The sequence below is a fragment of the Apodemus sylvaticus genome, chromosome 2 (assembly GCF_947179515.1).
Source record: "Apodemus sylvaticus chromosome 2, mApoSyl1.1, whole genome shotgun sequence".
Taxonomy (NCBI): domain Eukaryota; kingdom Metazoa; phylum Chordata; class Mammalia; order Rodentia; family Muridae; genus Apodemus; species Apodemus sylvaticus.
In genome coordinates this window covers 153,801,801-153,813,814 of record NC_067473.1, presented here as the reverse complement: position 1 = coordinate 153,813,814, position 12,014 = coordinate 153,801,801, and the positions used below count along the sequence as shown (strand labels likewise).

The 12,014-nt window shown below is 39.9% G+C and overlaps 1 protein-coding gene across 1 annotated transcript in view; it reads right to left on the bottom strand.

The window, feature by feature from the left end:
• The window catches only part of LOC127677614 (murinoglobulin-2-like), a 70,860-nt gene that overhangs the window by 40,712 nt on the left and 18,134 nt on the right, over positions 1-12,014 (bottom strand). Inside the window, 7 exon segments of the mRNA XM_052172656.1 lie at positions 878-888; positions 4,904-5,069; positions 5,756-5,865; positions 6,011-6,128; positions 7,066-7,174; positions 8,122-8,206; positions 8,581-8,772. Of these exon segments, the coding sequence (XP_052028616.1) occupies positions 878-888; positions 4,904-5,069; positions 5,756-5,865; positions 6,011-6,128; positions 7,066-7,174; positions 8,122-8,206; positions 8,581-8,772 (791 nt within the window).

Genomic DNA, 12,014 nt, shown 5'->3' with positions numbered 1-12,014 from the left:
TTCAAAGAAGACTTAACACCAATACTCTTCAAACTATTCCACAAAATAGAAACAGAAGGAACACTACCCAATTCCTTCTACGAAGCCACAATTACGCTGATACCAAAACCACACAAAGATCCAACAAAGAAAGAGAACTTCAGACCAATTTCCCTTATGAACATCGATGCAAAAATACTCAATAAAATTCTTGCCAACCGAATCCAAGAACACATCAAAATGATCATCCACCATGATCAAGTAGGCTTTATCCGGGGAATGCAGGGTTGGTTCAATATACAGAAATCCATCAAGGCAATCCACTACATAAACAAACTCAAAGAAAAAAACCACATGGTCATTTCATTGGATGCTGAAAAAGCATTTGACAAAATTCAGCATCCTTTCATGCTTAAACTCTTGGAAAGAACAGGAATTCAAGGCCCATACCTAAACATAGTAAAAGCAATATACAGCAAACCGGTAGCCAGCATCAAACTAAATGGAGAAAAACTTGAAGGAATCCCACTAAAATCTGAAACTAGACAGAGCTGCCCCCTTTCTCCTTATCTTTTCAATATTGTTCTTGAGGTACTAGCTCGGGCAATTCGACAACATAAGGAGGTCAAAGCGATACAAATTGGAAAGGGAGAAGTCAAACTATCATTATTTGCAGATGACATGATAGTCAATCTAAGTGACCCAAAAAGCTCCACTAGAGAACTCCTACAGCTGATAAACAACTTCAGCAAAGTGGCAGGTTGTAAAATCAACTCAAGCAAATCAGTGGCCTCCCTATACTCAAAGGATAAGCAGGCTGAGAAAGAAAGTAGGGAAATGATCCCCTTCACAATAGCCACAAACAGTATAAAGTATCTTGGGGTGACTCTTACCAAACATGTGAAAGATCTGTTTGACAAGAACTTCAAGACTCTGAAGAAGGAAATGGAAGAAGACCTCAAAAAATGGGAAAACCTCCCATGCTCATGGATCGGTAGAATCAATATAGTTAAAATGGCCATTTTGCCAAAAGCAATATACCCATCAAAATCCCGACTCAATTCTTCACAGAGTTAGAAAGAGCAATTATCAAATTCATCTGGAATAACAAAAAACCCAGGATAGCTAAAACTATTCTCAGCAACAAAAGAAAGTCTGGGGGAATCAGTATCCCTGACCTCAAGTAATACTACAGAGCAATAGTGTTAAAAACTGCATGGTATTGGTACAGTGACAGGCAGGAGGATCAATGGAACAGGATTGAAGATCCAGAAATGAACCCACACACCTATGGCCACTTGATCCTCGACAAAGGGGCTGAAAACATCCAATGGAAAAAAGATAGCCTTTTCAACAAATGGTGCTGGTTCAACTGGAGGTCAGCATGCAGAAGAATGCGAATTGATCCATCCTTGTATCCTTGTACTAAGCTCAAATCCAAATGGATCAAAGACCTCCACATAAAGCCAGACACTCTGAAGCTAATAGAAAAGAAACTGGGGAAGACCCTTTAGGACATAGGTACCGGGAGAAAATTTCTGAACAGGACACCAATAGTGTATTCTCTAAGATCAAGAATTGACAAATGGGACCTCATAAAATTACAAAGTTTCTGTATTAGTGAGTGCATACCATGATTCACCTTTTGAGTCTGGGTTACCTCACTTAGTATGATATTCTCTAGCCATTCTAATGGCTGAATAGTACTCCATTGTGTAGATATACCACATTTTTTGCATCCACTCTTCTGTTGAGGGATACCTGGGTTCTTTCCAGCATCTGGCAATTATAAATAGGGCTGCTATGAACATAGTAGAGCATGTATCCTTATTACATGGTGGGGAATCCTCTGGGTATATGCCCAGGAGTGGTATAGCAGGATCTTCTGGAAGTGAGGTGCCCAGTTTTCGGAGGAACCGCCAGACTGATTTCCAGAGCGGTTGTACCAATTTGCAACCCCACCAGCAGTGGAGGAGTGTTCCTCTTTCTCCACACCCTCTCCAACACCTGCTGTCTCCTGAATTTTTAATCTTAGCCATTCTGACTGGTGTAAGATGAAATCTTAGGGTTGTTTTGATTTGCATTTCCCTAATGACTAATGAAGTTGAGCATTTTTTAAGATGCTTCTCCGCCATCCGAAGTTCTTCAGGTGAGAATTCTTTGTTTAACTCTGTACCCCCATTTTTTAATAGGGTTGTTCGGTTTTCTGGAGTCTAACTTCTTGAATTCTTTATATATATTGGATATTAGCCCTCTATCTGATGTAGGATTGGTGAAGATCTTTTCCCAATTTGCTGGTTGCCGATTTGTCCTCTTGATGGTGTCCTTTGCCTTACAGAAACTTTGTAATTTTATGAGGTCCCATTAGTCAATTCTTGCTCTTAGAGCATACGCTATTGGTGTTCTGTTCAGAAACTTTCTCCCTGTACCGATGTCCTCAAGGGTCTTCCTCAGTTTCTTTTCTATTAGCTTCAGAGTGTCTGGCTTTATGTGGAGGTCCTTGATCCATTTGGATTTGTGCTTAGTACAAGGAGATAAGGATGGATCAATTCGCATTCTTCTGCATGCTAACCTCCAGTTGAACCAGCACCATTTGTTGAAAAGGCGTTTCTGTAAGGCAAAGGACACCATCAAAAGGACAAATCGGCAACCAACAAATTGGGAAAAGATCTTCACCAATCCTACATTAGATAGAGGGCTAATATCCAATATATAGAAAGAACTCAAGAAGTTAGACTCCAGAAAACCAAACAACCCTATTAAAAAATGGGGTACAGAGTTAAACAAAGAATTCTCATCTGAAGAACTTCGGATGGCGGAGAAGAATCTTTAAAAATGCTCAACTTCATTAGTCATTACGGAAATGCAAATCAAAATAACCCTGAGATTTCACCTTACACCAGTCAGAATGGCTAAGATTAAAAATTCAGGAGATAGCAGGTGTTGGAGAGGGTGTGGAGAAAAAGGAACACTCCTCCACTGCTGGTGAGGTTGCAAATTGGTACAGCCACTCTGGAAATCAGTCTGGCGGTTCCTCCGAAAACTGGGCACCTCACTTCCAGAAGATCCTGCTATACCACTCCTGGGCATATACCCAGAGGATTCCCCACCATGTAATAAGGATACATGCTCTACTATGTTCATAGCAGCCCTATTTATAATTGCCAGAAGCTGGAAAGAACCCAGGTATCCCTCAGCAGAAGAGTGGATGCAAAAAATGTGGTATATCTACACAATGGAGTACTATTCAGCCATTAGAAACAATGAATTCATGAAATTCTTAGGCAAATGGATGGAGCTAGAAAACATCATACTAAGTGAGGGAACCCAGACTCAAAAGGTGACTCATGGTATGCACTCACTAATAAGTGGATATTAACCTAGAAAACTGGAATACCCCAATCCATACATCAAATGAGGTACAAGAAGAAAGGAGGAGTGGCCCCTTGTTCTGGAAAGACTCAGTGAAGAAGTATAGGGCAAAACCAGAATGGAGAAGTGGGAATTGGTGGGTGGGAGGACAGGGGGAGAGAAGGGGGCTTATGGGACTTTTGGGGAGTGGGGGGCTAGAAAAGGGGAAATCATTTGAAATGTAAATAAAAAAATATATCGAATAAAAAATAAAAAAAATGCTCAACTTCATTAGTCATTAGCAAATGCAAATCAAAACAACCCTGAGATTTCACCTTACACCAGTCAGAATGGCTAAGATTAAAAATTCAGGAGACAGCAGGTGTTGGAGAGGGTGTGGAGAAAAAGGAACACTCCTCCACTGCTGGTGAGGTTGCAAATTGGTACAGCCACTCTGGAAATCAGTCTGGCGGTTCCTCCGAAAACTGGGCACCTCACTTCCAGAAGATCCTGCTATACCACTCCTGGGCATATACCCAGAGGATTCCCCACCATGTAATAAGGATACATGCTCTACTATGTTCATAGCAGCCCTATTTATAATTGCCAGATGCTGGAAAGAACCCAGGTATCCCTCAACAGAAGAGTGGATGCAAAAAATGTGGTATATCTACACAATGGAGTACTATTCAGCCATTAGAAACAATGAATTCATGAAATTCTTAGGCAAATGGATGGAGCTAGAGAACATCATCTTAAGTGAGGTAACCCAGACTCAAATGGTGAATCATGGTATGCACTCACTAATAAGTGGATATTAACCTAGAAAACTGGAATACCCAAAACATAATCCACACATCAAATGAGGTACAAGAAGAAAGGAGGAGTGGCCCCTGCTCTGGAAAGACTCAGTGAAGCAGTATTCGGCAAAACCAGAATGGGGAAGTGGGAAGGGGTGGGTGGGAGGACAGGGGGAAAGAAGGCGGCGTACGGGACTTTCAGGGAGTGGGGGGGCTAGAAAAGGGGAAATCATTTGAAATGTAAATAAAAAATATATTGAATAAAAAAAATAAAATAAACAAACTCAGTGGAAGATAGTAGATTAGATACAGTGGAAGAAAAATTTCAGGGATCATAGATAACAAAAAATTATTATTACACTTTATGAATGATAAAGAGAAACTAAAAAGTCATGACCACAACTTTCAAGGCATCTGGAACCCAGGTAAAAGACAAAACATGAAGTCTTTGGTATCTCACAAAGGTAATGAATTTGAGGATACACAACACCTATCCTTAACTAAAGAAATAAAAATGGACTTTTAATAATTTTTACTTTAAGCTCCTTGCTTGAGTTATTTAAAACATAAATAAGTAAATGATCCTATGAAAAAAATACTGTGTTAAAAATGTGTTCACAACATATGCTCATACTATTATTAATGATCAGAAACATTTTTGTTTTGCCTTAAGAGAGTTTGGCATGGAGTATTTTTTCCATTATGCTGCACATTATTTAGTTCTTGCTGTTGCAAAGCCTCACCTTGTATCCTATGCCCTGCTCATTTCTGACTTACTTTGATATTGAGGGAATAGCCTGAGATGCCGGTGGTATCTATGGAGAATTTTGCCAGGCCATGCTGATCAGTGGTAGTAGCATTGGTGTATCTAATTCCTTCTGCTTTGATGAAGACCTGCTCATTTGGGACAGGAGCTCCCTTGATATCCACTAGGCGGACCTAAATTGAACAAGGAAGAAAACTATAGTCTAGGCATGGAAATACAAAACAGAATGTAGAAGAAAACACCATTCCAGTTTTATATAAAGATTTCAAAGATGCACCATCTAATTCACCATGATAAAGCTGATTTCCAAAAATGTATACCTGTAGAATTAGCTGTGCTGTGAAAAAGTATAGAGACTGAGGGTATCATATTCTTAACTTCATAACAGATGCTTTATAAGTGTTTTCTACTTTCCTATTATCCATAAGAAATGATCAATGAATCCATTGTGTAAAATACAGGAAGTAGATGCTCTGACACAGTCACAAGAACAACTTGTGAGGGCGCAGAGGCTGATGGAGAGCATGGATTTGTTATGAGTCTGTGGTACATGATGCTTCACCATTGAGACACAGTGACACTTTGGGGTTTAAGGTTTTCACGAACAGTAGTTATAAATTAAAATCTTTGCAGGATATGTTTTAAATTTGGAACCTCTTGATAACTTTTCTCAGTCTTAAGTTTAGTTCTGGGAATTGAACTCACACACTTTGGCATGGGAAGTAAAAACTCCACCACCAAGCTGCACTTCTTATGTTACAACCAATGATGTCAGAAACACTTAATATCAAGCAGAATGGCCTTGATTTTGAGGTACCACCTTACAGCGTAACCATCTACGAACCAAAATGCACCTTACTTTCACAAAGTATGAAATCCCGTGTCTGAAGTGTGAATCTGCTTTCAGAAATATGAGCTTGCTTGTGGTTCTTTCTATTTTAGTTGTTGCAGATCCACTCAACTCCAATCCTGAAGAAGAAATTTGTGATGACATTGAAAGGCCAAGCTAGTTAGAGCCTTGCTTGCTTTCTGCATCCTTTGAACCAATATCTCAATGTGGAAAGGTGTCAGTTTTCACAGTTCATCTTCTTGTATACTTTGGTTACCCACATACCTGTCCCTTCTTCTGTAACAGTTGCATTTACACGAAAAGGCAGGTTTCTGTGATGTCTTTCCTTTGATTGGAACTCAGTGATGTTGACATCTTGTGTGCTGCAGCCATTGTCGTCTAGCTGGTATGTAAGATAAAAGCAAGGTAACATGGCACACTGCTCAGACTGATGGTCTACTCAAACCCATGCATAAGGACTTCTTTCAGAAAATGAGTACTTAGTGCATGCTGTTCTGGATATAAACATGGGACTCAGCTCAAACACAAGGCTGCTGTGTGCCATGATCATGATCAGTCACAATGTTGCCTTGGCTTGATCATCTATAAAATTAGTCATTACCTATTACATACTAAGTGATATTTATTAAGGACTATTAAGTAAACTTGCAATTATAAAGTATGAAGCACTTAACCTGCATGCCATTAGTATTTAATAATTACTTTCTATTATTAAAATGGCAACCACAGGGCCTGGCAGGAGGAGAGATGGAGAGAATGAAGTAGGTCATGAAGGAGGCAACAAAGTACACAATGCACATGAATGAATACATCATAACGAAGTCTATTGTTTTGAAAAACTAACTTATATTTTATATGTGCTAATTGAAATATACTTTCTAAGAATAGTGTATAAGTCATGAAAGTAGTGGTGGTTACATAGGAAGACAGAAGGACATTTAAGAGTGAGGACCTAAGAGAACAGAGGTGGCAATGGGACAGGGGGATATGGTTGAAATATATGACATGCGTGTATGGAAGTGTCATAAACCTACTATTTCTTACAATGAATATATACTCAAAATAAATTTGGTGCCCAAGTAAAGTTGTTGAAATATCCCTTTAATAGTAGTGAGTTCCAGGATTATCACTTTTACCAGTGAGGACCTTCTGGAGATTGCATACATGCCTGGCTAGTGTTCCATCCCTGAGCTACAGACCAGGTCCCAAGAACATCCTCTTTTAATGTCTGGGTATGCGTTTTCTCTCATCTTTGCTGTCTGCCTTTCTGTTTGTTAACCTTGGATATTTAAAACAGGCCTTTGAATAGATTCACTCACCGTGCAGTTGACTTCTTTGCATCCAGTCTCTGTCTTAGAGCTAAAGAACTGATTCTCCAGGCATATGCTTATCTTTACATGTCCCGGTACAGGTTTTCCATAGGTATATCTGTCATGAGATAAGTTCACAGAGACCAAGGGTCTGTCTAAAGCAGAGACCCACTGTCTTTTCTGTGTAGTTTCATAATGACAACAAACATGGCACATTATTATTACCTCCTGTACCATTTAACTCTTTGTGTTAAGAATTTATAAATAAATGAATAAACAATAAAAAATTAGCCCTATTAAGAACCTATGGAAGACATGGCTTTCTCCCTTTTGTGGTTCTGAAAAAGATTAAGTAAGCAAAACAGGATCCTCAGCTACTAAGTTATTGGAATGAGTTGAATGGGAACCATGGGAAATGACTCAGATGTATTCCAACAAACCTCCTCAATCCTTTGCCTTTGTTCAATCATTTTAGTTTTTGAGCATATCCATTGTAAGCACAAGCAACTGTAAATTAAGGTGTGTGTCTTCTGCTTGATTCAGGCACATGTTACAAGTTCCTTCTTGTATGGTTCTAGACTTAAATAGAAATTTAGTTGTTGTAGTATAATGTCCTCCTTTATCAGGTACAGAAATGCAAGCAGAATACTGAGGTTTCTCAAGGTTAAACTTGAGTGACAGTGGTTTGAGCTGGAGGCAGACTGGGGGCTCTTGTTTCTCTGCTCTTTCTCTCAGCTCACAAGAGGGCAGAGAGATGCATTGATTTAGTGTCTGTGTTCTCTTCACATGGTGAATGGATCTTATTAAGTCCCTTCATTTCAACAAAGGCAGGACCTCTTTACAGCCTCATACAATTCATTTTATCCATTGATATAAGTAACATGCAGTGAATGACTATGAAGTAACTGATGCGGAGTAATAAGGGACACAAACGAACACCACAGTGGAAACATTCTAGTGGACAAAAGACATGATTGTAGGATTGCTACATATTCTACAACAAGACATTATCCTAGGGATTTTCTGTGTCTGAGTACATTCTTAAGACAAAAGGACGTAACTTACTTCCCACATGCAGTCACACTGAGAATTTCATCCTGCACAGAGATGGCATTTGGGACCTTCACATCGACATTAAATCTGGGAAGCACTATTGGGAGAGAGAGGAGACACTCAGATGCAAATGACTTGTCTTGTTGTCTAAATGCTCAGTCTCTGCCCAGAAATGGTGATTTCACATTATTAAGGCATGTCTCATTCAAATAAAGTTAGAATGTTGAATAGTTATACTTTATATCACTTCCTGAAAACCACAGAGATATCTACTTAAATAAGAAAACCAAATAAACAACAAAACAAGTAATATGCTTCTGAAAAAATCCCAGAACTTTCTGGAAGTCCCATGTTGCTAGGTGGACAGCCTTAGCTAGTCAGATGGAACTCAATTTGTTCAAAATAATTCCTCCTATGATAACCATAAATCTATGACACCTGATTTCTCTTTTTGGTCTTCTCAGTCCATACCGTATTCCATCACAGTGAAGGAGTGCTCTTCCTTCGCCCCTGACTGTTTGAGCACCACTATCTTGTAGGGGCCCTGAATGGGCTCTGCTGCCAGGCTGAAGGACATCTGCTGAAGCCCATTCACTGTCTTAATATCCCGCCACTGCATAACTCGGTTCATTTTCGGATCCTGTGAAAGAGGTTGTAAACTTTCTAAGTCAATAAAGTATTAAATATGACAATGCACCTAGGATCACAGTGTTGGGGTTGCAAGCATTTGGGAACTTTGTAATATTCTTTTGTGGAGGGAAGAAATATAGATGATGTGGGAAATAACAAAGCCAGTTATATCAAATGGCAGAGGGCTGCTGACCCTAGCACAGCAGTTAGACAATATTCCATTATCAGGTTATTTCATAAGATTGAGTTATCTCTGATTACAAAACATCTAAGTTTCTTACCTCAATGTAAGCCAGAGGAAACTGAAACACAAGGAAAAAAATGTTAGTTTAGAAGAGCAGGTCATAACCCCTTTGGCAAACTCGTTTCCATAATTATTTACATTGTGATTCTTAACTATCAAGTTACAGTTATGAAGTAGCAACAAAAAAACAACAAAAACTGGGGTTGTGGTTCACCACAATATGAGGAACTGCATTAAAGGGTCACTGTATTAGGAAGAACAAGAACCACTGATTTGGAAATTTCATACACACAGCAAATTCAATAGATTTACAGAATAGGAAGTAGAATGAGAGTTTCAGCCAAAATGTGATGAACTTAATATCTAGTAACAGTCCATTGTAAGCCAGTTCACCACCTGCCTTTTAAATCTTTAAGTGGCAGAGAAATGAACCCTAAAGTGTAATAGCAAAAGCACTTTATAACCAGCACACAAAAACTGTTGGAATCCAAGTAAGTCATTTTTACTCATGAATTTGGCAAGATCAACCTGACAAAAAAGTAATGGGATACTTAGAAAATTTTAATTGCACTGAAAATGCAGGCAAAAATGATAAATTCTATAAACTCCATTCATTCATGAAAACTATGATTTGGGGAATAACTTAATTTCTATTAAGAAATCCAGGAGGACTAAGAAGATTATTAGAAACCATTAGAAATATATGAAAAGACACCTAAAATAATGGGTAGATATATATGCACTAGAGAGAAATGTTTGTTATTAAATGCTTCATACTGTTTCCAAAAATATGCATGTTATTAACATGTGAATCAAATTTTCAAGGCTGATTATAGAAGTGTACCCTGATAGTAAAATTTATTCAAAACATCCAGGAGCAGTTGATGAAATTCTGAAAAGATTACTTCATAGAAGTGAACTCACCCTAAATAAAAATGGAATTTCTGTCCTATAAGAAGTTCTACCAAGCATCAGAGTGAAACAGATGCAGATACCCACAGCCAAACATTGGATGGAGGTCAGGAACACTTATGGAAGAGTTGGGGGAAGGGTTGAAGGCCCGGATAGGGGTAAAAACTCCACAGAAAAACCAACAGAGTCATCAAAGACAGATGCCTGGGAGCTCTCAGAGTCTGGGCCACCAACCAAAGAGCATTCATAGGCTGGGATGAGCCCCTTCTACCCACATATGTGGCAGACAGGAAGCTGAGTCATCATGGCTACCTTGTCTGGTCCCAGTGGGAGAGGATGAGCTTAATCTGACAGAGACTTGATGTGCCATGGTGGGGGGACACCCAGGGGAGGCCCCATCCTCTCAGAGAAGAAGGGGAGAGGAGACTGAGGGAGGCAATATGTGAGGGAGGCACTGGGAGGGGGAAGTGTGTTTGGGATGCAAATTAATTAATTAATTAAAAAGGAAATGTTGTAACTATTATGAATCTTGGAGGTGCGCAAAGGAAGGGAGACACAGTTGGCAACATGGTGGCTGCCAGGGTGTAAGGACTTGGGCTTCATCCCAGAATCCACATAAAAAGCAGGTACAAGTATTCCCTGAAGTTCCAGCTAGAGAAGCAAGCAAAACAGACAGTTCTTCAGGGGTCATCCAGCAGCTGAACCTAACCTGATCATCAATTCCCAGGCCAATCAGAGACTGTGACTCAGATCCCAAGTTGTATGGCACCCTAAAACTGACACCTGAGGTTGTTAGATTGTCTTCTGGCTAGCAAATGGATGTATACACACACACACACACACACACACACACACACACACACGCACACACACACACAAATGAACTTGTACTACACAGCCACACAAAGCACTAGGATGCAAGTCAACTACTTTGTTGGTTTGAATAGGAATGGCTCCCAAAGACTCATGTGCTTAAATGGGCATAGGGAGTGGCACTATTAAGATGCGTGGCCATGATTGAATAGGTGTGGTCTTCTTGGTGGAAACATGTCCCTGAATGGGTGGACTTTGAGGTCTCAAATGCTCAAGCTATGCCCAGTGTGACATTCTCCTGCTGTCTGCAGATTAGGATGTAGAACTCTCAGCTCCTCTAGTACCTGCTTCCTGCCATGATGATAGTGGACTAAACCTCTGAAACTCTAAGCCAGTGCCAATGAAATGTTTCGTTATTGTTAGTGTTTTTCTTTTACTCTTTCTTTCTTTTTTTTAAAATAAGAGTTGCCATAGCTGAGGTGTTTCAGCACAGCAATAAAACTCTAACCTACACTGGAAATTTTAGTGTCATAAGCCTACAGAGATGGGTAAAGGGATTGAGGGATTGTCCAATAGAATCATACACATGTATATATAATGAAGAATGGAACTACAAACAATTATCCTAAGTGAAGCAATCAGACCCAGAAAGAAAAACATGATACATTACATATAAGCAGACACAAGCTGTAAAGTAACAGGGCATCATACTTCAATCAACAGACCCAGATATGCTAAGTAACAACAAGGGCTCTAGAGGAAGCTTGGAACTCCCTGGGAAGCGAAATCAATATAGATTTTTCAGGTGGACTCAGGGAGGGAGGAGACTGAAACGGGGGGAGGGGGTGAGGTTAGGAAGGGAGAAAAGGAGGGAGAGTGTATGGGGCAAGATGATTGGAATAGGAAGCATTTAGTGGGTGATGTGGAAACCTAGTGCAGTGGAAACTATTGTAATCTATGAGGGTGACATTTGTGAGGGCTCCTAGTGATGGAGGGCATGGAGCCATCTTCTATAACCAGGTAAGGCTCCCAGTGATGGGATTGGGACACCAACCCAGCCACAAAACCTTTGATCCACACCTGTCCTATCAGCAAGATATGCAGAGGCAATGGTAGCTTAGAGTTTGTGGGAGTGGCCAACCAATGACTGGTCTAATTTGAAGCCCAAGCCATGAGAGGGAGCCCATGCCCCCATACTGCCTGGATGGCCAGGACTGAGAAGCTAGATGGCTCATAGATCTAGTGTAGAACCAAACATGACTAACTAGGGGCAAGGTCACTGAAATGATTCCTAATGATAGCCTGC